The sequence below is a fragment of the Prunus avium genome, chromosome 2 (genome assembly GCF_965620075.1).
Source record: "Prunus avium chromosome 2, drPruAviu1.hap1.1, whole genome shotgun sequence".
Taxonomy (NCBI): domain Eukaryota; kingdom Viridiplantae; phylum Streptophyta; class Magnoliopsida; order Rosales; family Rosaceae; genus Prunus; species Prunus avium.
The window spans coordinates 21,933,185-21,958,819 of NC_142285.1; the positions used below are offsets into that span (position 1 = coordinate 21,933,185).

At 35.5% G+C, this 25,635-nt stretch overlaps 3 protein-coding genes across 4 annotated transcripts; 2 read left to right on the top strand and 1 right to left on the bottom strand.

The window, feature by feature from the left end:
* The first annotated feature begins 894 nt into the window (after positions 1 to 894).
* On the top strand, positions 895 to 6,455 carry LOC110752027 (uncharacterized). 2 transcript variants are annotated; one of them, XM_088247897.1, is made up of 11 exons: positions 895 to 1,049; positions 1,136 to 1,274; positions 1,412 to 1,462; positions 1,567 to 1,627; positions 1,727 to 1,859; positions 2,125 to 2,248; positions 2,544 to 2,600; positions 2,701 to 2,797; positions 3,419 to 3,629; positions 5,348 to 5,408; positions 5,755 to 6,455. In XM_088247897.1, the coding sequence occupies exons 1-11, from the start codon at positions 970 to 972 to the stop codon at positions 5,818 to 5,820; spliced, it is 1,080 nt and encodes a 359-aa protein (XP_088104023.1). In that variant the 5' UTR covers positions 895 to 969; the 3' UTR covers positions 5,821 to 6,455. The 2 variants fall into 2 exon arrangements, with proteins under 2 accessions (XP_088104023.1, XP_021808297.1); XM_021952605.2 differs by lacking the exon at positions 1,412 to 1,462.
* Positions 6,456 to 10,163: 3,708 nt separating this feature from the next.
* On the top strand, positions 10,164 to 14,174 carry LOC110752024 (melianol synthase CYP71BQ4-like). Its single transcript, XM_021952600.2, has 2 exons — positions 10,164 to 11,152; positions 13,284 to 14,174. The coding sequence occupies exons 1-2, from the start codon at positions 10,184 to 10,186 to the stop codon at positions 13,899 to 13,901; spliced, it is 1,587 nt and encodes a 528-aa protein (XP_021808292.2). The 5' UTR covers positions 10,164 to 10,183; the 3' UTR covers positions 13,902 to 14,174.
* Positions 14,175 to 17,642: 3,468 nt separating this feature from the next.
* LOC148296612 (uncharacterized) lies at positions 17,643 to 21,171 on the bottom strand. Its single transcript, XM_088249550.1, has 2 exons — positions 20,674 to 21,171; positions 17,643 to 20,589 (listed from the first exon to the last, which is right to left on the bottom strand). Exon 2 carries the CDS (start codon positions 20,364 to 20,366, stop codon positions 17,895 to 17,897), a length of 2,472 nt encoding a protein of 823 aa, XP_088105676.1. The 5' UTR covers positions 20,367 to 20,589; positions 20,674 to 21,171; the 3' UTR covers positions 17,643 to 17,894.
* Between the last annotated feature and the right edge of the window lie 4,464 nt (positions 21,172 to 25,635).

Sequence of the window (25,635 nt, forward strand, 5' to 3'; positions counted from 1 at the left end):
ATATATATATATATATATATATATATATATCACATATGTCAAGAATTATATTGCTTATTGATTGCAATCATAATTGTCCTCAACAAAAGGATAGCCAAATACATTTTGAGCAAGAAAAATTGCAAGAGATAGACAAAGAGTAGCGATTTAGCAAATATCTTTAAAGCTTTTCCCCCCATTAACCCCAATAGAAAGAAAAAAAATCAAAATTTCACAAACTAAAAAAAACCTTAGGTCCCTTCGACCCACTTTATTAAACGGGTTATAATGAGTAACTTCCGCTCCAAAATTGCCAGAGTGAACTATGTAGAGCTGGTGTATGTCCTACAAGCAAGGCTAAGTATTGGCTAAGTATGAAAAATGGTTTTTCGGAATAATCATTTTCTCAAGAAAAATCTATAACTCTATGATAAAAGTCATTACAAGTTTGTCACTTACCTTTATAAACTCTATAATAGTCATTCAAAATCTATAACTCTATGAAAATCACTCACCTAAAAAAAGTCATTATAAGTATGGATTGAATACACCCCAAAATCAAATCTTGGAATAGAGGATGGTAGAGAAGGTGCAATAATATGAGATAGGAAATTTGAAGAATTGCCCATAGTTACAAGCTGAAGGCTCTGACCAAGACAAAAAAACAAAAAACAAAATGGAGGATGGAAGCGAGAAATTTGACGTTTGATATTTGTGCTTTGGATTTTTTTAACTTTTTTTTAATTTTAAGTTTGAGATGATTGTTTTGGTTTTTAATCTTTTTCTCCAAATTCGTTGAAGTCTTTTCACAAATGGGTAAATTTATCTTTAAAATTTTGAAAATATAATGAGTAGAAAAATAGTACAAATGAGTGAAAATAGCAGCACTGTTAGAAAATATCATTTACTGCTCATCCAGAAACAGAAACAGAAACAGAAACAGTGATAAGTGTGTGATCAAGAATCTGATATATAAACACACACTCTCAAATGAGTCATCGTCTCCACGGCATCCTCCTCGGCACCACCATACGCACCCATCGATCCATTCCACCCCACTTAATTTCCAGGTTCCTCGCATTCCAAATCTCTTGGCCTCTGCGTGTTTGTTTATATGCTTATTTATACAGTTTTGGGTTCTGCGTTTTGTTTGCAGGGCTTGGTTTTGTAGCGGTAGATTCAGAAACCAGACCCACATGGAAAGCCATGCTTCTTGTGAGGAGGTTGTGGGTGACTCTGAGCTCTTGGTTAAAAAAATGGCTGCTATTTGTAATGCCGGTCCCGCCAAACTCCAGGTTGCCCACCTACATTCCCTTTGTTTTTTTCTTTTTCAATTCTTATGAAGATTATGTTTGATACCCAATTCTTTATTTTTCTTCGATCAGAAAAAGATTCATTATTTTTCTTATTTAAAGTTTTTTGGGTTTTTTAGGTTGGAAATTTGTGCTCAAATTTTGTGTGTTGTGTTTTAAATAGCAACAAAGTAAGATAATTGAGAGCAGTTTTCTTCCATTGAATTTTTTTTTGAATGTGCAGATTCCATTATTGTTTCTAGAGGGAATTTTGTTTATGTAGTTTTCATGTCAGGTAATAGCAGATTTTGATGGCACACTAACAAAGTACCGGGTCAATGGTTGTCGGGGACAAAGTAAGTGTTTTGTGGTCTTTGAACTTTATTCTTTGTTATCACTATCTGTTTGAAAGATTTATTTATTTTATTTTTGATATTCATTGATAACAAGAGTAGGCAGTCATGGTCTTTTGCAACAGGAGAACCCGGAATATGATAAGAAAAGGCAGGAATTATATGAACATTATCATCCGTTAGAATTCTCCCCGACAATTCCAATTGAAGAGAAAACTAAGCTTATGGAAGAATGGTATTTCGCCTACTTAGTTGAATCTTAAGGACACTGCCCGGGATTGAATCAAAATGAATTCTTGTGTTGTTATATGCTTCTGGGTAGCCTCTATTAGTCTATTTTTTTATATTATGATCACCTAACTGGCATGAATTAGTTCACCTGAAAGTTCATGTTCATATGGAGCTATAACAATGTTACCTCAGTCCAAGGAGCTATAATATGTTACCTTAGTCCAATAATTGGATTTCAGATCACATGAATACTGATTGCGTGGATACAGGTGGACAAAAACTCATGGTCTCTTAATTGAGGGAGGCCTTACCTATGATGGAATAAGGCAATCTGTCGCTAACTCCACAATTGCATTTAGGGAGGGTGTTGTTGAACTATTTGAGTTTTTGGAGGTAAGTTTAATTTTGCTGCAATAATTATGTGAGTAACTGGCTACATGTATGTTTAATGTTTAATTTCATCTATGTCCTAGGATAGAAAGAGTCCATTGAAGATTTTGATCTGTTTAATGTTTGAGTTCATTCATAATGAATTAGTTTATGTTGGCTTCGTCATTTGTTCTCTGATGCAACGTCCTAAAACTAACTCAGTCTAATTTTTTTCCTTTCATTTTTTTAGTGGAAAACAGAGAAAAACTTATTCTCATTAAGCTATACCATTGCTGTTTCCCTCTACCCACTTTTGCAGGAAAGAGACATTCCCATTCTTATATTTTCTGCTGGACTAGCTGATATCATAGAGGAGGTTAGTTAAGTTTTGTGGCCATATTTCTTGCCATTTTAAATTTCTAGGTCTATTTCGCAACTTTCTTGTGCATTAATGCCTTTTCTTCTCATTGTAACAGGTCCTTAGGCAGAAGATTCACAGACTTTTCAAAAATGTGAAGATAGTCTCAAATCGGATGGTATTCAATAATAACGGTCACCTTGTATCTTTTCAAGGTATCCACTAATGCTGAATTGTTTTCACACTATAAAGAGAAATTATAAAGATAATGTCCTACTATGGTATATCAGAAACAAGTTGTTCTAAAGAAAATATGTTTTGTGTTTATTTAAAACTTGTTTGTTTGTTTGTTTTTTTGTCCAGTGTCAAGGCTGACAATATGGGTAGGCATCCCCTCTCCTGAACCCACCAAACCTTAGCTGGTCCAAAACCTAGGACTTGAAACACATCCTTGCATTTAGAAGAGGGCTGGCTTATGCTACATTGCTACTAGGCTCTAAGGCCATTGGAAAATGGCACTAACGTACAATTTCCACTTTTCTTTTATCTTTCATTTGTTTAAATAACTTTATCATTTTTACCCCGACACAAAAAAGTAATGTATGCAAATAGAAGTAATTATTTGGTGAATTTTTGTTTTTATTCCGGTGAGTTATTTCGGTATTAAATGAAAGCTGGGTACTTCATAAGTTAATGGTGCCTGTGCAGTCTTATATGGTAATTTTGTCTTAACATTTCTTTTGGTTTGGTTGAAGCCCCTTACTACTATGAGTTCCATTCTTGACAATGCAGTAGTATATGTTCGTACTCTGATGTTTTTTTACTTGATTTTACAGGGAAGACGATTCATAGTCTGAATAAAAATGAGCATGCTCTGGATATGGCTGCTCCCCTTCATGATCGATTAGGTGATAATATAGATGCGCCTACTTATGAGAATGCCTCGGTCAAGACGAGAAGAAATGTGCTGCTTCTGGGTGATCACATTGGTGACCTGGGAATGTCTGATGGCTTGAACTATGAGAATAGAATTTCCGTGGGATTTCTGTAAGTAATAATTTATTGTACTGCATACTTAATATATATCATAGAATTGACGAGTTATGAATATAAGAGTAACTTTTTCATAATTCAGTACTCGTGTTAACTTATCTTTCAAGAAACTTCTTCAATAGCAAGTAGAATGCAAAATGGATATCTCTTGACATTATATTCTTCATTTCAGAATATATTGTTCTAAATCTGCAAAGAATTTGGAGTAAAACTGTATTTAATTAGTTACTTGTGAAACATCATTGTCAACTCTTATGAGTTCACGCTGCTTCCAAAGTGGTGTATAGCTAAACATGAATGTCATAAATATTCTTTAAATTTTGATTTCTGTAATCCCAATATTAAGAACTGTTTTACTGGAGTCCTGTGATGTTCTATATCCTGCTTCTGCACTGCGTCATGTTTTAAATTCCCATGGCATGGATGCTTCATTTCCAAATGTTTTGTTGTTCTAAAATTTAATATGCTTGCTATTGAGAAGCAGTTCCATTTTCTATGTTTTTCTTATATGTTTTAGCAACTCTACCATAATCAGTTTAGATGGTTTAAAAAGGGGGAAAGGGCAAATTCTTTACTTATTCATGGTCACATTTTTGTTAAATATATTAACAGGGCAAATGTTATTTTGTTCACCTTTTGTCACATTATAAACAGGGCATGTGAGATGCACACTCACACAATAATCCTATATTCCGCATTTGTTTTTCTTTGTTCGTTTTCTTTTGTTTCTTATCTTTACTTAATGGTATTTTTAATTAAAGATTAAAAGCCTGAAATAGATTTTTTTTGTGGTCAGTCAGGTACAGTTTAAACATTTAAATATATATAATGAGATGACTGAATGTAAAACTTTTCAGACTTTTAGCAGAACAGGAAACATAATAAACAGGGTTAGTTGTGAGGATGAATATGCTATCAACATTAAATATGAGTGGCCTGCTTGAAGAGAAATTCAAACTGGTATGGTGGATCAAAACCTGGTTAACCCGGGGGATTATCCATTTTTCGGTTTTCAAGAGATGGGTTTTTCAACAATCCTTTACAGCATATAATTTCAGTCTTTTGACATTTTAGCCCATTCCAACTGGCTCACTTTTACAGTGGTCTAGTACACGAAAGCCATATTTTTCTAGTTTTAATCGTGTTAATTAATTCTTTCAAGTCCAAAAAGTTTCAATTTAGCTGGTCTTGGGTCGGCTTATTTTTATTTTATTTTTTTGTTAACAAAATATTAGCCCACCTGTTGTAAAATTTCGGGTTCCGCCCTTCTTGTTACATAATTCTCATTTTCTAGTTCTCACGGTTAGCTTGGGAATTTACTTTGTTTTTTTATTTGTCTTGTTCGATTATTCTGTTTTGTTTAGTCTGCTAGATGGTAGTTAGCCTTGTCTCTTTTATTTGACTTCATGATGGGCCATTATTATCTTATTTATGTTCTGCATTGCCTGCAAAATGCAGTCGTTAGTTCTGTGGAAAAGTAAGCTGGATGATAGCCACTTTGGCCAAACTAAGTGCCACCTCTATTTTACTTTTAGAACTTGTAATATTGTTACATTGCAACCAACAATTAGAGGCAGCTGAATTTGTTCATTAAGTGCCCAAGAAGTTAAAGTTAATTGTTTTATTTTAAATCTGATAAACTAGCCAGACAAAGAGTTATGATTGATCCATAAATTGATTTAGTTGCTGAACCAAGTTAACTGCTGTTTCAGGAATGACAATGTTGAGAATTCTCTTGATAGCTACTGCAAAGCCTTTGACGTTGTTTACCTGGTGAGTTGAATGCCTTGAAAGGTTGTGTGGTTGCTTTGACTATTTTTGGTTTCCAAAGGATTAATGAGGTTACTATGCTTGTATGTTTATCTATTTGGCGTTGTTAGATGATCTTTGTCCTTGGATAGTTGACCTGTTCAGCATTCAAACCCTGAACGATTCATTGTCTTTGGCCAAAGCTGACAGGATTTCCTACTTACTAAATATTGTGATAATGAATTATCTAAAGAAAGGAAATATAGCAAGAGCGCTTGAAAAAATTTGAAGATGTGGGAATAAAATCTGAGTATTACTAGGATAGAACTAGATGACAACGATACTTAACTTGTTGCATGGCTTCTTGCAGAATGATGCACCCATGTGGGGAGTTGTAAAGCTTGTTTCACAACTCTGTCCAAGTGATGGTCATTGAGTTGTAAATCTCTTGCTATTAAATTCTTGGAAGCTCATTCACCCAAATAAATACTTCGAAGCTCCTCTCTGCTTTCTTTGATTAACATCCATAGCAAGATTTGGTGAAGTGTTCCTTTCATCGGCAAAAGGTTTTCCAACATGAGGCGGCTTTTCCTCTTTTCCTAGCAATAGAAGAAATATGTTTAATTGTTGGTCAATTTTAGACAACAAGAAGCATATTTCTATAATCTTCAATCTCTTGATGTTCTAATCTCTGCATTAAGAGCTAACATCAGTATATCTGCACTACTTTTGAGCTGAAACATTTGTCCACAAAATGCATGCCTCTGGAGCTGAAAGAAAATGGATATACCAAAGAATTTGGATGTTAAATTTTCATCACTCATGTTGAATTGATTGTTTGTAGTGTTACAGTTTGAAATATGAAGGACTAAGAATAGCAAGGGAAACAGTACTTATGCTTTGGCGTAGTGCTACCTTTTTTCTTACTAGGTACTTGAAATTCTTCTAGTGCATAAGCTTTTTGGCTGAAGTGTTGCTCTGGAAGCATACAACTTATTTTGGCCCCCTTGATTTGAGTTCTTTTGTCTTTTAGTGAAATAATTTCAGAATGATATATTTATTTATTTGTAATAGCTGTTGGTGAAATTGACATTTGAAAGAGAATATGCTCACTGGTGACTTCTGAAATGGGATCATTATACTTATAAAATTTACCAAGTCAACATTTTTTAGGACAAAGTCAACTGGGTATCTTATTATTTTTTCACCATAGATTCCTTCACTGTATTTCCAGTTTCAATAAGTGCTAAATATTTGGTTGTTGCTCAGAACTAAGCAATCACGAGCTAACTCCTCCCAAATATTGATATAATTGAATTAATGTTTGTATTTTTGGAAGAAAAAAAAATGTTTGTAGTTAATTTAGGCTTAAAGTCACTGTTTTTCACTGTAGTTTGGCACTTCAACCACTTTTGATCCTGTAGTGTCATATTTACATGTTAAAATTTTCGTCAATTTCTTTAACGGAGCAACCACATGCCCCTTACGTGGAGGGGGAATTTTGTAGGCCCAAAGCCCCATGTAAAAGCTCGTCTCTACCTCTTTCCCAGGGCGGGCAAAATTGCCCATTTTGAAGCATATTAGGATTAGGGCTCTTAAAATTTTGGTGAAATTTGTCTAGGTTTTCAATTGAGTGCAACGAGAGGGTGCGAAAAGACTAGCAAAACTTCAATCGGTTGTTGTTTCCGTAAAGAAGCAACGATGATGGTGAAGAAGAGAGGTGAAGTCAATGGAGGCTTCAATAATTCAGGTGAACTCAAAATCTTTAAAGGTTCAATTTTCTGTGCGAAATTGTTTTATAACTTTTATTCGACTTTTCAATGCATATAAGTGGGTTCCAAGTCTTTTGTTTATTCCATTCTTTTGTGGCCTTGTTTTTTTGTTTTTTCGTTCCAATGGCCTTGTTTTGTTCTGTAACTTCGGGTTTGGAACGTTATTGCTTTGTTGCTTTGGCAGTTACTGCTTGAGATGGTGGTTGAAAATTTTATAAAATATTGTGTGTATTGGGAGTGGTCCCATACATGTTTGAACCAATAGTAAAGCCTTTAGGAAACACAATGGTCCTCTATCTGCATAAAGTAAAGCAATATGCATGCCATTTGTTATTTAATAGCTTTGAATGCTTTGATTCACATAAAGTAAAGCAATATTTTCAATCTCATAGCGTTGATTTTTCAGATGCTGGCCCTCCACAGTTTCCTTATGTCGAAGCATTTGATGAGGTTCCAGATGAATATTTTGATGATATTTTTAATCAAGCTTCACAAATTTCGGGCAACAAGTGGGTAATGACAACGTGGGAACAATAGAGGTGCCTGTGTATGGACATAATATTGACAATGAAGATAGGATAGAGGTACCTGTCAATGTTGATGATGAAGAGGATAGTGAAGAAGACTTTGACATTGATGGTAGGAGGAGAGTAAGAGATCCTCAAGACAGTGGTGATGAATCAGATAAAGATAAAGAAATATATGAAAGTGATAATGATGCTGCCTCTTCAAGACCAACTCCTCTTATACCCACTCCAAGGCCTATTCCTAATATGCAAATTGGAAATTCAAGTTCTGTGAATCAAAGACAAATTGGGGTGCAAGATCAATGACTTCAAGACCAACTCTTAATTTGCAAATGGGAGGTGCAAGTTCTGTGAACCCGAGGCATATGGGAGCTAGCATTAGGCCTCCACTATCGAGGCAAATGGGAGGTTCAAGTGCCCGATGAAACCCACCAGAAAAAGCAACAAACAAGAAAAATTCCAAGTCAACTGAAATTGCTTATTTTGGTTGTCGGTCAATATTTTGTGAACTTGATTGCTTTGTATCACTTACAGCAGGAATTTATACAAGAAGCAGGCTTGCTAACCAAGCTCAATATTAATTACAAGTAGGTAGATTGCAGCTGGTCTTGAGCTCCTAATCCTTGGGCCCCTAATCTTGGAGATTGCAGCAGCCTCCCAAAGTCAAGCCAACCACATTAATGCAGCCAACTTCTTTCATGCAGCCAATTTACAACTGGTCTAGCTAACACTACCCCTCAAGTTGGTGCTTAGAAATGGCCAATGGCCAACTTGACCAATGAGTTGTGGAATACTTTGCTAGAAACTGCCTTTGTTAATATATCAGCCAACTAGTCTTCTGACTTGACAAATGGGAGCCGAATTTCTTTGGCTTCAAGTTTCTGCTTAATGAAATGTTGATCCACTTTAACATGTTTAGTGCGATTGTGTTGAACTGGATTGTGTGCAATGGATATTGTGGCCTTGTTGTAATGTAAGTGCATTTTTGCCGTAGGTGCATATCCAATTTCTGTAAGCAATTTCTTGAATTACAAGTAGGTAGATTGCTAACCAAATCTAACCAAGAAGCAGGCTTGCTAACCAAGCTCAATATTAATAACAATTAGGTAGATTGCAGCTGGTCTTGAGCTCTTAATCCTTGAGCCCCTAATCCTGGAGACTGCAGTAGCCTCCCAAAGTCAAGCCAACCACATTAATGTAGCCAACTTCATTAATGCAACCAACCTACAACTGGTCTAGTTAACACTTTCTTCTTTTGCTATACTATAACAGGCCTTTAATTCTTCTTTTGTTATCGGACATATATATATATATATATATATATATATATATATATATATGAGATGACTGAATGTAAAACTTCTCATACTTTTTAGCAGAACAGGAAACATAATAAACAGGGTTAGTTGTAAGGATGAATATGCCATCAACATTAAATATGAGTGGCCTGCTTGAAGAGAAAGTCAAACTGGTATGGTGGATCAAAACCTGGTTAACCCGGGGAATTATCCATTTTTCGGTTTTCAAGAGATGGGTTTTTCAATAATCCTTTACAGCATATAATTTCAGTCTTTTGACATTTTAGCCCATTCCAACTGGCTCACTTTTACAGTGGTCTGGTACACGAAAGCCAGATTTTTCTAGTTTTAATCGTGTTAATTAAATCTTTCAAGTCCAAAAAGTTTCAATTTAGCTGGTCTTAGGTCGGCTTATTTTTATTTTATTTTGTTGTTAACAAAATATTAGCCCACCTTATTAGCCCACCCCTTGTAAAATTTCGGGTTCTGCCCTTGTTACATAATCCTCATTTTCTAGTTCTCACGGTTATTACATGAATAATATAGTTCAAAAAGTAGGGGGAACTGATTTTTCAATAACTGTGAAGTAAAAATATATATAACAATCATAATAGAAAGATACTAAATTCTTGGTTTTTATTTATTTATTTAATAATTTTATAGAAAAATACTTCATTAGAAAAGCCCCAGAAAGGCCAAAGGACGAAACAAGATAGGAATAAACGATCCTGCATAAATACAAAACAGAACCACCAGGCGATAGCAACTAAAGCCAAAGCCAAAGAAAACCATAAGTAAAAGTACATAACACCAGCAAAGCCGTCCAACCATAGAAACAAGAACGGGTTGGTTTTACACTTTTGTACTTCATTTTCAAAGCAGCCACTATCTCCTTCCATTGCTATAGTTGCTATAGTTGCTAAGTGGTGGTGGGTGTGAGGTGGATAATGGTGGAGGGAGTTGAGAAAGGAGGAAGAGAAATTGGTTATAGCAAAAGAAGAAAGTGTTAGCTAGACCAGTTGTAGGTTGGCTGCATTAATGAGGTTGGCTTGACTTCGGGAGGCTACTGCAGTCTCCAGGATTAGGGCCTCAAGGATTAGGAGCTCAAGACCAGCTGCAATCTACCTACTTGTAATTAATTTATATCCCAAATGGCTATGTATATAGAACCATGAGCACACATCTAAGCATCCACACAAGAAATGCAGTTCTTTACCAAACAAAACTTGAGCACAAATTTGTCAATGGATTCTTCCGTATCCGAGATGCTTCAATTGCCATCCTTTTTTGTCGTCTTAGCTTCTCTTTTCTTCTTATTGATGCTTTTCAAATATTGGAAGAAATCTCAAGCCAAAGGCCTGAGCAAGTTGCCTCCGGGGCCAAAGCAGCTGCCTATTATAGGGAACTTGCACCAGTTGATTGGTGCCCAACCACATCATGCTATCACTGACTTGTGCAACAAACATGGTCCTGTCATGAAACTGCAACTGGGGGAAATTTTTGCCGTGATCATTTCATCACCGGAAGCAGCCAAAGAGGTCTTGAAGACGAGCGAGATCAGCTTCGCTCAACGGCCGAAAGTGTATGCAGCTGAAATAATATCACGTGATCATTCAAGCATCTTGTTTGCTCCTTACAATGAGTACTGGAGACAACTGCGAAAGATATCTGTGATGGAGCTCTTAAGCGCTAAACGTGTTCGATCGTCCAGATCGATAAGGGAAGAGGAGGTGTGGAATCTTGTTGAGTTCATCGCCGCCTCTGAGGGGCATACCATAAATTTGAGTGACAAGATATACACCATGACAAATGATGTGGTTTCTAGGGCAGCATTTGGTAACAAGTGCAAATACCAACATGAGTTTACATTATTGCTTGGGGAAATTATACTTCTTGCTGCAGGCTTTAACATCGTTGACTTGTACCCTTCTCTTACATTTCTTCGTTCCATGAGTGGGATGAAGCCTGCATTGATGAAAATTCAGAAAAAAATTGACGCGATTCTTCAAGATATTGTGAGGGAGCATAAGATGAAAAGAGAAGCTACTAGAAAAGGCTTTGGTAGGCTTGGTGAAGATGAGGAAGATCTGGTTGACACGCTTCTGAATTATGAGGAGGCCAATAAGCATGAGTTTCATTTGACAACTGATCAAATCAAAGACGTCACTATGGTACCATCTCTGCACTCTACAATTTCTATTTCCTAGATATATATACCCATCATTCTATAAATCTATGTGTAAAACCCAATTTCAAACTTAAATGACCAATAGGATATAAGAGGTCATAGTATTCCTACGTTTTTACATCCTTGCCATCAAACTTCATATTTTATTTATAATTTATTCCAAAGATTTCGTTAACTACCATAATTGTAATTAAAACTCCCTATTAATAGCATATCAATCACCCCATTTCTTTTGGTTGCCATTCCCTCTAACATATCGCCCCCTAAAATTGCAAACCAAAAACAAAAAATGTAAATTACATATCCAATAATGTACATATGAAAAATATAAATATAAATATATACGTATAAAAATATAGGTATATTATTTACCAACAAAATTTTTTTTTAAAAAAAGGTCAGTTACTTTGTAATTGAAATTTCCATACATTTTTCATAAATTAAATATAGGTACACAATAATTTATAGAAAATAGGTGCGTTGTATAATTGAAATTTATGCACTTATAAATTAAAAATAGGTACATTATTTAGAAGAAAAAAATAAGTTCATTATACTAGGTAAATATTTTTACTAGGTATACATTATTAGAGAAAAAAATAGGTACATTATTTAGAAAAAAAATAGATACAAAATTTAGCGAAAAAATAAGTTCATTATACTAGGTAAATTGTTTTACAAGGTGCATTATTAGAGAAAAAAAAAATAGGTACATTATTTGGAGAGAAAAAATAGGTTCATTTAAAAAAAATTGTTTTCATAAAACAAACAATAAAAAGATGATCAAATTATTTTTCATAAAACAAGTAATAGGTGCTTTATTTAGAGAAAAAAAGGTACATTATTTAGAGAATGTACACTATTATTCATAAAACTATAATAAAATAGATTACTAGTCGTATAATTCATAATAGGAAAACAACATTAATTCCTAAATTTAATATTGAATTTAAATTACTAATACGTTAAATAGATTACTAGTCGTAATTCATAAAAGGAAAATAATATTAATTCAAAAATAGATTACTAGTCGTAAAATAGAATACTAATATGTTAATGTTGAATTTAATATTTAATTTCAAAATAAGTTTCTAAATTAATTCCTACATCCATTACAACCATTTAGAGATCTTTCCAAATTCAACGTGTGTCATTAGTTACACCCTCCCCATAACACATTAAGTCATAAATAGGGGTAGTTTTGGAATTCAAAAAATACAATAAATCAAATTTTAAGTTATATTAGGTAACTTGCTTAGTTGGATCCTAGTCATCGGGTATTATTTGAAAAAATTGGGTTTTTTAAATAGAAAACTAAAGGAAAGGGTTGTAAGTGATTTAAAATGAATTTTATTGGTCTAAGCTCAATTTACTATGGTAGGGGGCTTGTACCTCGATTTGATAATATAAATTATTTGTGCATTTGAGTTTTTGTGTTCGAATCCCTCCCCCAATATCTCTTGTATTTCTATACTCCTAAGTTGCCTAAAACATACTAAACACTCACACAAGCTCTAATGAGCCTAAAAATTATTAAACAAGAACAAGGTGTCTAGAGATGGTGTGCTTAGTGGTTGTTTTTTTTCTTCTTGGCGTATTGTGTTCTCTATCAGATGTTCTCACTGTCTTGTGGCTGTGCAAAGGATTATGATTTCATAGCAGGACACTTTTGACAGTTGGATTGTGTTGTAGTGTTCTCGTATTGGAGGTCTTTGCATCGAAGGTTTATGTGTCAGCTTGCTGTTTTATTTTATCTTGCTCTAGCATTGATCCTACGTGACTGTTTCAAACTCTCTTGTTAGTCTATGACATATGTGGTACTCTTTCCCATTACAACAACAGAGCGATCTAACATCCAAATTAAGACAATCTGAGGCTCTTTCACTAACGATCACGCATGATCGAAGAAACTCTTTCATCGGCATCCCAACTAAGAGTGCAAACTCAGAACCAAAAAAATAAAAATTAGATAAAGCTTGAAAAAACCAAACCATAACAATACAAATAAAACTCTAACAAAACAAAAGCCCTAAAGTTACTTTTTAATATATACTAACAAAACCTAATATTATTGTACAAGAATATAATTCATTGCAACTTCACAATGATTTCAGGATATATTTTCAGCAGGAAGTGAGACTTCAGCAACAACAATGGAATGGGCAATGTCAGAGCTTCTGAAAAACCCTAGAGTAATGGAGAAAGCGCAATTGGAGGTGCGACAAGTATGCGAAGGAAAAAACAAAATCGAAGAGGAAGATGTTCAAAAGCTACATTACTTGAAATTAGTCATGAAGGAAACTTTTCGGTTGCACCCTCCGGTTACTTTAATCCAGAGAGAGGCAACGGAAAGATGTGAAATTGGTGGATATACAATACCAGCCAAGGCCAAAATCCTCATCAATGCCTATGCAATAGGGAGAGATCCAAAACTTTGGGCTGATCCTGAATGCTTTCAACCAGAGCGCTTTCAAGGTTCTTCCATTGACTTTAAAGGCAACAATTTTGAATTGCTTCCATTTGGTGCTGGTAGGAGGATTTGTCCAGGCATCTCATTTGCTACTTCAAACGTTGAGCTTGGACTTGCTCAACTATTGTACCACTTTAACTGGAACCTTCCAAATGGGACTAAACTAGAAGCCCTCGACATGGCTGAGAATTTTGGAATAACGGCTAGAAGAAAGAACAATTTGCATTTGATTGCCACTACTTATATTCCTTTCAACAAATGAGACACTATCTAAAAGAATGATGTAATCTTATTTTGAATTTAACTTGCAACTCTCTTAGGCAGCAGTTTGTTGGTTTAGTACGAGAAAACTTAGTTGCAACGGGGATAGCACTGTTTTGCTATCTCCGGCCAATAATGCTTTACCACGTGGAAGTGTTATCACACGTGTCATAGCATTATTGGTCGGAGATAGCACTGGAAGTCTTTCTCGTTTAGTACAGACCTCCACTTATCCCTCTAAAATTAATCATTTTGTTCCTTTATCTTGTCCAAAGTATCAACTTATGTGCTCCCCAAAGAGGAAAGTACAAACCTATTTGGTATTAATTAAGAAATCAAATTGATGATCGGTTGCAGAAGCCAAATTGTTGAGTAAGCGAGTTAATTTTTTCAGGCTAATAATTGAAAAGCCGTTTGTATTTTACTAATTCTATATCTGTATATAGAACAATAACCACATCTAGCTAGCATCCACAACAGAGTTGGAGTTCTTTCCAATAAAAACTTGAAGACAAATTTGTCAATGGATTCTTGATCAATATCCCAGCTGCTCCAATTGCCATCCTTTACTCTCTTCTTAGCTTCTCTTCTCTTCTTAATATTCGTTCTGACATTGGAAGAAATCCAAAGTCCAAGGCAAGTTGCCTGCAGGGCCAAAACAAGCTGCACATTATAGGGAAGTTGCACCAGTTGATTGGTGCTCTACCACATCATGCTGTGACCAACTTGTGCAATAAACATGGTCCTGTCATGAAACTACAACTGGGTAAACTTGTGCTGTCGTTATTTCATCGCCGGAAGCAGCGAAAGAGGTGTTAAAGATAAATGAGATCACTTGTCATGGTCAAACTACCACATCATGCTGTGACCTGAAGTGTATGCGGTTGAAATAATCACCTATGATCATTCAAGCATGGTGTTCTCTCCCTACAATGAATATTGGAGACAACTACGAAAGATAACTGTGATGGAGCTCTTAAGTGTCAACCGTGTTTGGTCATTCAGATCGATAAGGGAAGAGGAGGTATGGGATTTGGTTGAATTCATTGCCTCATCTGAGGGACGTAGCATAAATCTCAGTGACAAGATTTACACCATGACAAGTGATTTCCAGGGCAGCATTTGGTAACAAGTGCAAATATCAGCATGAGTTTACCACATTGGTTGGGGGAATTAATACCTCTTGTTGGACGCTTTAACATCGCTGATTTGTACCCTTCCCTTACATTCCTTTGTTTCATGAGTGGGATAAAGCCTGCATTGCTGAAAATTCAGAAACAAATTGACAAGATTCTTGAAGATATTGTCACTGAACATAAGATGAAGAGAAAGCTAGTAACAACACCAATGGTGATGAGCAAGATGTGGTGGACACGCTGCTTAATTATGAGGAAGATAATAAGCCTGAGTTTCATCTCACAAGTCACAACCAATCAAATCAAAGCAGTCGCCATGGCAAGACCTGTATACAGTCAAACAACAAAACCTTTTTGTCGTACAACAGTATAATCCATTGTAACTTCACCATGTTTTCTGGACATTTACTCTGCAGGCAGTGAATCTTCAGCAACAACAATTGAATCGGCAATGTCCGAGCTACTAAGAAACCCGAGAGTAAAACAAGCCACCAGCAAAGTTTGCTTAGGCTAGCGTTTCATAACTGATTGACTGCCTGACACTGGAGTCCTCCTTCCTCCACTCTGATTCCTCCCGCGCATCATCATCAAGTGAATCTGTGTCAAATGGATAGTTGGACGCAGCATCCTCACTTCTAGCAGAACTCCTGCTATCACTGCTATCTTCCTCGACACATGCCTTCTTTGATTTACCAAATGAAACATAATCTCTAAGGATTTTCACCTTTCTTAGTCCTGCTATAAGAGGAGACAACTCATCCTTTTCTGTGGAAATAGCTTCGTCAGAAAGCAATGATCCTGGCACTGTCTCAGAAAGTTCTTGAGTGGCTCTCATTTCCAATATGCTTAGAGATATCTGCGGTTATCAAGGAACTTAACATAAGACAAATTATTCAAATTTAGAAAAGGCAAAACGTACCTAACCTGGCAAAGAGACGTGACAGAAGGGGATGAACATAGAAGTTTAATTTAAACATAGGCAGCACATACAGAAAGTGATGGCTTAGACTCTGAGGCCACAACAAGAACATTAAGAGGAATGTTGAGCCCAAGTTCCTTCTCCTCAGACACCAAAGCATACTGCGCTAGTTTCAATGACGCAGTTCCATAAACACCGACTCTGTTTCTCAAGAAATCACATGATGGATGAGGCAAAGATTAATGACAAACCTTAAACAAAAGAATCGTATAAACAAACAATTACAACATCATAATATGATCAATCTCAAAAAGGAAAAAGAGACAACCGAGCTACAAATAAATTTCCTGCTGCTACCGAAAAAACAGAAAAAAAGAAGAAAAAAAACAAGAAGATGAATTGAAGGGCAGAGAGACTCACATTGAAGACTGTAAATGAAAGCTACCAAGGGTAAAACATACCCTCTTTATAACCAGAAAAACTGCACAAACTCCTAAACTCCTCTTGCAATTCCACCACCCCATCTTCTCTAATTCCACCTTCTTTGGTGAAATTCCTCTTCACAGATCGTCTCAAAAACCCCAAAGCCTTACCCTTCTGGCCCTTCCATTTAACCTCAACTCTCACCCTCAAATTGAGTTTTATCCAATCCCTCAAGTCTGCCTACAACAATCACTACCTCAAATTTCTTGGGGGAAATTTGTGGCCATGGTGGCCACCTCATCATCTTCACCACCATTGCCTACTTGGATGCCAATATATACCAAGGATTAGGCTAAAACATGACAAATGGATATAAACAAAAAGGGTCTACAATGGGAGGTAGAATTTGAAATTTAAAGAAATGGGTAATGAAGATTAAACAGAGAGATTGAAATTTGAAATATAAAATGGAGCTTCGAGATGAGAATTGGAAATGGGTTTGAATTTTTTTAGGATTGGGATGAAGGAAATTGGCAGAAACTGAAAGAGACAGATAAAAGAAGTGCAATGGAGTTGGAATTTAAATGCACTTCTATAGTTGGAATTTGCCGTCCGTGGAATGGACAAAATAACTATATGGAGAGTGAGAGAGAGGGATGCCGGCAGTCCTAAGAACCAACGTCTCTTTTTCTACTTAGAATTCAAGTGGAATTGCACAAGGTGTCCTTCAACTAGTGCATATTTCTACTGTTACCTCTGGTATCTGTTCCCGCCCAAGTGGAACCAACGTCTCTTTAATATTTTTTTAGTTTTTTTTATTTTTTTTTATTTTTAACAATTCAAGTTAACAGTGTTATTTGGAGTTAAGTGATTGGACACATGGAGAAATTAGACAGGTGACATGGAGGGCAGAAAAACTTGCATGGCACGGGTATGTCAAGTTAAGCATTCCACCTAAGTATCCCCAACCCAATTATCTTTCGACACATGCCAACCACTTAACACTTTAAAGAAAATTTGGTTAGACCAACGGTCAAGCCATTCTCTTCCCCACCACAGCCACGGGCATCGTCGTCGACATTGACCCTGCCATTCTCTGTCGTCCTTCCTTTGCGTCCCCATCAGGGCCGGCCCTGACATTTTGGTGGCCCATGGTCAAAAATTAAACGAGGCCCTTAGTATATAATTTTTTTTTTTAATTTGCTCATTCCTTTTCCTTTTTCTTTTTATGAATACGGAGCAAAATCCCAGAAAACAACTAAGCTTCTTAAATAGAATAATTTCATTCAACTAACAAAAGAAAAACCAAAAGTAAATGATCCATAAACAACAAAAATCATATTTAGGGTCATAGAGCTTCTAAAATTTCAGCAAAATAAAACAAAAGTTCTTTAAGTGGCTCTTCCATAGGGCTTAATTCTCAAGCGGCTCAATTGTACACAAAAAGCTCCTTTGACTTCCACTTCATCATCTACAAATCAAAAATCAAAAGCAGTAACATTAAAAATACAAACAATCATTGAAAAATACTTGATCTTCTAGCATTTTGAGAAGCAAAATCATCAATAACCTCTTCAAAATCAATATTTTCCAACATATTCTTTTCAATACATAAGATTGCCAATCCATTTAACCTTTCTTGTGACATAGTTGATCGCAAATAAGATTTTATTAATTTTAATTTTGAAAAACTTCTTTCTGCAGATGCCACAGTTACTGGCAGAGTCAGTATAATTCTATAAGCAATGGAGACATTTGGAAAACAATCCACAACTTTTACAAACTCAAGAACTTCAATGGCTGTCTTTGTCTCTTTTGGTAAATACATTTGTAACACTTCCAATTCAGAAAACAAATCATCAGCATTAATATCATATTCATTATTATGTGTTAAAGCAGCTTCAAGATTTTTACAACATTCACGCAATCTAATATAATTCATTTGAAATAAATTCTTAGGATCAAACAAAAAACCAAAAATGCCTTCAAATATTTCTAATTGTTCAAATCTACTCCTCAAAGAAGAAATTGCAGCATCAACTACAACAAGAAAATAATTAACCCTGAAAGATTCTTCAGCAGATTGAAATGTCTCTTTATGGTCATTTTCATCAAATTGTTTTTTTCTTCGACTTTGACGTTTTTCAGGAAATACAGGGTCAATTTCCATCTTTGATGCAATCTCTTTAGCAGAAAGTAGGGCCAATGTGAACCCATTTTCCCTATAGTCTACAAAATAAGAGACCAGCCCCTTCAAATGTTTTATTGCAACATCAATTTGCATATCTCCATATTGCAATTTTTGGCTAACCAAGTCAATTTTTTTCAAAATGTTATGCCATATACTCATGCCCAACAAAAATTCAAAATTTTCAAGTTCATGTGTAGCTAAAGATTCAGCTTCACTCTTTGTTTTTGCATCTTCACTAACCCTAGACAATTCAAATAGAGCTTCTCTTATATCATCAGTTTGGGTTATTATGGCTTTAACACTATTAATATGACTTTCCCATCTTGTTGTTGACAATGGTTTAAGAGTTAATCCATGGACATGATCTTGAAAAATTTTCCACCTCTTTGTAGAACTAGCAAATAGAGTATACAAACGTTGCACAACACCAAAAAATGACACAGCTTTAACACAAGAGTTTGCCATATCACAAACTGTTAAATTAAGAGAATGACAAGCACATGGCATATAAAATGCCCTAGGATTTATTTTTAGAAACCTTGTTTGCACACCATTATTTTTCCCCTTCATGTTAGCTCCATTATCATAACCTTGGCCCCTTACATTATTAATATCAAGTTTAAGACACTTTAATACAGCTTGTAACTCATTAAAAAGCCCACATCCAGATGTATCATCCACTTTCAAGAATTCTAAAAAATACTCTTCTACCTTTATGGGAGCATTTGACACATCTACACATCGAATTATTAAAGTCATTTGCTCATGGTTACTTACATCTGGAGTACAATCAAGTATTACAGAAAAATATTTTGCCTCTTTGATTTTTTCAATGATAGCACTTCTAACCTTGGAGCCTAACATACCAATAAACTCATTTTGAATTTTATGACTAAGATAGTGATAATGAATCTCATTATTTTGAATACGTCTAAAATGCTCTTGCAATACCAAATCAAATTCTGCAATTAATTCAAGTAGCCCCAAAAAGTTACCATTGTTATCTTGGTAAATTTTCTCATTCTCTCCACGAAAAGCTAAATTTCTTTTAGCAAGACATCTCACAACAGAAATTATTCTTGCTAAAACCAATTTCCAATGTTCCTTCTCTTTTTTAATTTGCACTTGTAGCTCTTTATCAATTGTTTCATTCTTTTTCAATCTAATTTGCATGTCAATCCAAGTTCTCATGTTATTGATATGCTCAGTACTAGTTTCATGTTGTTTAAGCCTCTCACTTAAACGTTTCCAGTCATTAAGCCCTTCATTTGCCAACAAACTTCTAACTTTCACAGATTTAAATAACTTACAACAAAAACAATATACTTTGTCCACATCTTTTGAGTACACTAGCCATTTTCTATCTTGACCCTCCCCATTTGATAACTTTCTTGTATAATAAGAATATGAAAAATGCCTAGAGAGGCCATCAACAGGAAACTGGAGATTACTTTCTCTTACAGGACCCTTTTCTATTAAAATATCCTTTATTTTGTTATCAATGTCATCCCAAATTCTTGGATCATAGATATTCAAAGCATGAATTATTTGTTTTGTTTCATTTTCATTCTCAAATTGATCACCAACCACATTCATTTCATTTGTATCATTCTCTCTCATTTCTTCCTCCTGACTAATTGGTTGTTGTGATTCATTAACTAATTCATCAGATGGATCTTCAATTGAAGAACTAGTTTTAAAAAACTTATCAAGAGCTCCTTTTTGAGTTTGAATCATTTTTTCTATTTTTCTCATTTTATTTCTTTTTTCACTTCCAGATTCATGTTTCCTAACCATTTTTGTTACTGCAACTCTTAAATCTAAAAAGTGACAGACAACAAATGAACAAAATAAACACACCACACCAAACACAACCAGGAAGCAACCAAACACAACCACCAAAGGAAAAAAACTAAATTTAAGCAATAAAAAAAACCAATACAACCTGATTTATGCTTAAGTTGTATTAAACCGCTTCAATCTTGCAGAGCTTTCACTTCAATTGATCTATATTTCACATCTGCAATAATATAAAAAATATGTATAAAGACATGTATAAAGAATTCAAATATGTATAAAAAAAAAAATCAAACGACATACTTACACTAAAACTGCATTTCAGGTGTCTAAATTTCTTTGATTGGGCTAATTTTTAGACATGTTATAGTAGAGATGAAGAGGAACAAGTTTGATAGAGGGAGAATTTCGATTTGAGCTTAGGAAGTTGATGCTTTGGATCTGTGAACAGGGCTGACGGATTTGAGAGTTGAGAGGTGTTTGGGAGAGAATTATTTGAGATGTTTTAAAAGAAGCTGCTAGGCACTGGGCAGAAAAAAGAACAAAAGTTAAAAGAAGGCATGCGGGAGACAGATGAGGGTGGGAGACAGATGAGATGAGATGAGGATGTACAAAAGATAAAAATAATGCACAACAAAAGATAAAGAAGGCATGCGTGATGATGATTGTTTATTCAACGGCTCAATTTGTTTTCTTTATGTTTTTTTTTAATTAATATAACACTTTATTACTACTTTATTACTACTTAATATATAAAAATTTGAGGCCCCAAAAATCGGAGGCCCATGGCCGTCGCCCTTCGCGCCCACCCCTCCGGGCCGGCCCTGGTCCCCATCCCCTCCTCCATCGTCGTTGGCATCATCTTCCTCTTCTCACCAGCTCTCTCACTCTCATCTCTCTCTCTCCTCTCTCTTCACATCGACAACAGTGGAGGCAGTGGCTTTGCCTGCATTTAAGAGCATCTACAATCATGCTCTCTATTTTTTAGTTAAAATTTATTTATTTTTGGTGAAATAAGGGGGAAACCCCCATAAAACAATAACAAAACACCGCGCATGAGTCGATGCCTTGCAAGACCAAGCAAGTCATCCACTAACAGAGAGCTAACCCAGATAAGAGCCTCATCAAAGAAGCAGATTCCCAAGTCCAGATTATAACTCCAATTTGCCAAACAATCCGCAACACAATTCTTTTCCCCATAAATGTCGACAAGGTGACAATTTCCAATTTGACTCATGAAATCACAACAACTATGCACCAAAGCACCAAGAGGATGGCATTGTAATGAATTGATCTGTTGAACAAGTGAGACAACAATAGCAGCATCCATTTCAATAGCAAGGTTAGTGATACCTTTCTCAACAGCAAGTTTTAGACCAAAATATAGACCCCAAACCTCAGCGTCCAGGATATGACCTTGGCCCAAATTCACAGCAAAATCGGCAATCCAATCACCTGAGGAGTCCCGAATAACACCTCCTACTCCAATAATATTAGTGGCAGCCCTTCTAGAACCATCCACATTCAGCTTAAGTTGGTCAATTGTAGGAGGCGACCAAGCCAAAAAGACATGTATTCTATTAGGTTTCTCGCCAAAGCCATTAGCGGCTTTAACCCACTCAACAATCACAGTAAAAATGGTTTTCCTAGGATTAAAAGGCATATCCACTTCAACATTAAAAATATGCTTGTTACGCCATTTCCAGATATACCAACATGTAATGGCACAAATAACATTCCGCCCAATACCATCAGGGCATTTAACCTTAGAGAGCATATTGCCTAAGAACTAAGGTTTTAGCTCAGAGAGGAAGAAATGAGGAGAAGAGTGTAAATTTAAAACAGAATTCCATACCATCATAGCCCTGGGACAGTCCCTAAGAATATGAATAAAATATTTAGTTTGTCAACCACAAAGAAGACAAGAAGGATCAGAAGTTAGATTCCTCTTGGTTCTTTGCTCATTGGACAAGATTTTACCTTGATAAGCCAGCCAAATGAAGATATGTATTTTAGGAGGGATTTTCATTCTCCATAAGTCCTTCCAAAAAGGATCAACATCTCCCAAGTCTCTAAAAAAAATAGAGTATGCCGATTTAATAGAGAATAAGCCATTTGAAGACAAACCCTATATTTGAGCATCATGTACAGAGTTCCCAAACCCAATAGGGACAACAGTGATCTTTTGAACCAAATCTTCAATAAGAGCATTCCTCAACTAGTCCACATTCCACCAACCATTCCTAAAAAAGCTGTCAACACTGCAATTCAATTCCTGTATATTCAACAACCCATTATGTTGCATTAGAGGTGTATCAAATAGCCATTTATCTGTCCAAAATTTGGCCAAATCACCCTTTCCAACCCTCTAGGTCATTCCCTTTGCAAGCAATTCAGCTCCAAAAAGAATATTGTTCCAAGTTGAGGAGCACAAATGTCTGGTTTTTAGATTAGGATCAATAATAGAGTAACCCTTGAGGTATTTCTTCTCAAAAATTTGAGCCCATAAGCCATTATCTTTGTTGTGCAACCTCCAATCGATTTTAGCTAACAAAGCCTTATTCATGTCCCTAGCTTTCTTGAAACCCAAACCACCTTTGTTTTTAGGTCTACACAACAGATTCCATTGACAAAGGTTGACTTTCTTCTTTCTATCACTTCCTCCCCCAGAAGAAATTTCTGTTTAACCTATCCAAAACTTCACAAATGCTAATAGGTAATTTTGTGGTTCGCATAGAATATATGGGAATAACATATGTGACAGCCTGGATTAGAGTGGCCCTCCCAACTGAAGAAAGCAACTTATTTTTCCAATTGGCAAGCCTGCAATGAACCTTATTAAGCAAACTGCTATAAGTGGATCGAGTTACCCTAGAGTACAAGATGGGCATCCCCAAGTATTTGCCTAGGTTGTCTGTTAAAGGGGAGCCACAAATGAAACTGATCTCTTGAGTTATCGACCTGTTGAGATTAGGAGAACAAAATACAGCAGACTTGTCAAAGTTGACAGTCTGAAGCGTATTGCTAGGGGTATTTTTTTGGTAGAAATACCACCACACAACGTGTTGAGGGTAAGCATAAGAACTTGAAGGATGGAATTGTTAGAGGCATGAAGTTAAGAAATGAGATTGTAAAGGATGACTTTGATTCAAAGAATTCACACCCACTCATTCTTACGCACCTCCAATCTCTAGAGGAACATGCACCTTCTATTTTCACTCATGACATTTAGAAGTTGATAAGAAATGAGATAAATAAGGGGGCAAAATTAATTCTCGTGCAACCCGTAAGAAACAATGACGATCCTCGTGGTTAAAATTTTTCCAAATTTGGAAGACCCGATGAGAACTAAACTATGGTGTACTGCTAGAAATATCAACATCTTCAGTGCTCATGCAAATTATTTGAATCCGTTGGAATTCCGTGTTGTCATATGTTTGGAGTTGTGAAATGTGATTGTTGTGTCTATTCAATTGCGTGAAAATTGATTCAGTTGCATCCTCAACTTGTGGTACTCGCAAGTGCACGAGCTGTTCTGTAGTATCGCATATATAAGTGCGAGGTCGATCCCATGAGAATTGATGATAGATTGATTCAATTCAATTTCCTACACAAAACAGAAATGGAACATAAGGTTCAAAGATGATTGAAACAGAAAGTTAAACAAACAAAGAAGAAAGACACTAAAACTGGTTTTGGATTTAAAAACTGTTTTAGGACACTAGGGAACAATCCAATTCTAAGTCTCAAGCAATCACGTTAACAAGTTCAATTCAAGTCAAAAGATTGATTCTCACTAATGTATAATTTAGCCATGGTGTCTGGTCTAAACCTTGTATTCCTAATTCCCTAATCAGATCCTTGTTGTCGAACCTAAATTAAGCATTAGAAATTCATTAAGCATAGAAGAATGTTTTAAACAACAAAGCATGTATCTAATCCCTATTGTCGAATGTCCATACATACTTGTCCTATACATAGTTCAATTCGAATTAAGGCATATGGTGTCTACTCTTAATTCCAACCAAGATAACTAACATATAAGTTTTAATGGTGATCAATCATTCAAATAAGTATATTAACTTATAAGCATAATGAATAAGAACAAGAACAGTCATTGAAACTTGGAAATTAATCAAACTTGAAAACCTAAAATAAGAAATTACATGACAATAAAAAAATAAAGTAAAACTAAGAAAAACTTAAAGGAAAATCTAGCAAAAGAGTTTAATTACAACAATTGAGAACTTAAAAGTAAAACTAAGAGAATTTGAGGGAGAGAAGGGAGAGGAGCTCTAGAGAGATGTTTGAGAGCTCCCCCCCTTGGCCATATGCTGCCAAAACTTCCATAACTTCCTCTAAAAGACTCGGAATCATGAACCGTAAAATAGTCCAGACACTAGACTTCCACATATTTTCAATGGTGTATGGCTCATTATTTGGTTCTTTCTAAGCACGTACAATTTGATTCGTGAACTTGACTGATGTGCAGACACAGTTTTGAGCTATCTTGACTCCAAATTACATTATATGAGTCCTAAAGCTTAATACATTGAAACCAAGATAAAAGAGGGTTAAAAGCACAAGTTTCATCCAAAACCAATAGCAAAAGATAAGCTAGGATAGTACAAAATGATATGTGATTATGCACTAATTAGTGATCATATGGACCAAATACTTCCAGCCTTAATAATGAAGAAATGGACAAAGGATGCATGACATGGGAGTGAATTTGTAATCAAGTCAGATGATGTTCTTAATCAAATTGTTCAAATGGCTAGGTTTGGGTCATTAAGCGTCGATTTTAACAAGCTTTGTTTTTATGGGTCACAGACAGAGAAGTCTATTACAAAAGGCTAAAGGCTGAATTTGGGAGATTAAGTACTTTGGTTGAGAGATTGAAGGAGCAACATGAACAAACTAGTCTTAATCTAGGAAGCCATAATAACGTTGTAAGAGACCCCGTAGTTGTTAAGACCAATGAACAAAATATCGATAATTTCGCCGAAATATCGGTGAAATTATCGTTTTTTGGGGGCAGCAATATTTTCGCATGATTCCATTTATTTTCATCAATTTATCGATAATTTCCTCGATAATATCGCGATAATTTCGGTAGCGATATTTTCATTCAAATAACAACTGCAAATGGTCAATATATCGCGATATGAACTTTCAAGATGATCAAATTGCAAAAAAGAATCAGATGATCCAACTAACTATCCAGGGGAACCCACAATTCAGAAACCTAATTTTGAACAAAACCCAA

Bases quoted from the DNA above. Each gene is read 5' to 3' on its own strand.
- LOC110752027 (XM_088247897.1), top strand. From the start codon at position 970: ATGAGTCATCGTCTCCACGGCATCCTCCTCGGCACCACCATACGCACC. The intron at 1,463-1,566 runs GTAAGATAATTG...TTTTCATGTCAG, and splicing joins GTGTTTTAAATAGCAACAAA to GTAATAGCAGATTTTGATGG. The intron at 2,798-3,418 runs GTATCCACTAAT...TTGATTTTACAG, and splicing joins TCACCTTGTATCTTTTCAAG to GGAAGACGATTCATAGTCTG.
- LOC110752024 (XM_021952600.2), top strand. From the start codon at position 10,184: ATGCAGTTCTTTACCAAACAAAACTTGAGCACAAATTTGTCAATGGAT. The intron at 11,153-13,283 runs GTACCATCTCTG...CAATGATTTCAG, and splicing joins AAATCAAAGACGTCACTATG to GATATATTTTCAGCAGGAAG.
- LOC148296612 (XM_088249550.1), bottom strand. From the start codon at position 20,366: ATGGTTAGGAAACATGAATCTGGAAGTGAAAAAAGAAATAAAATGAGA.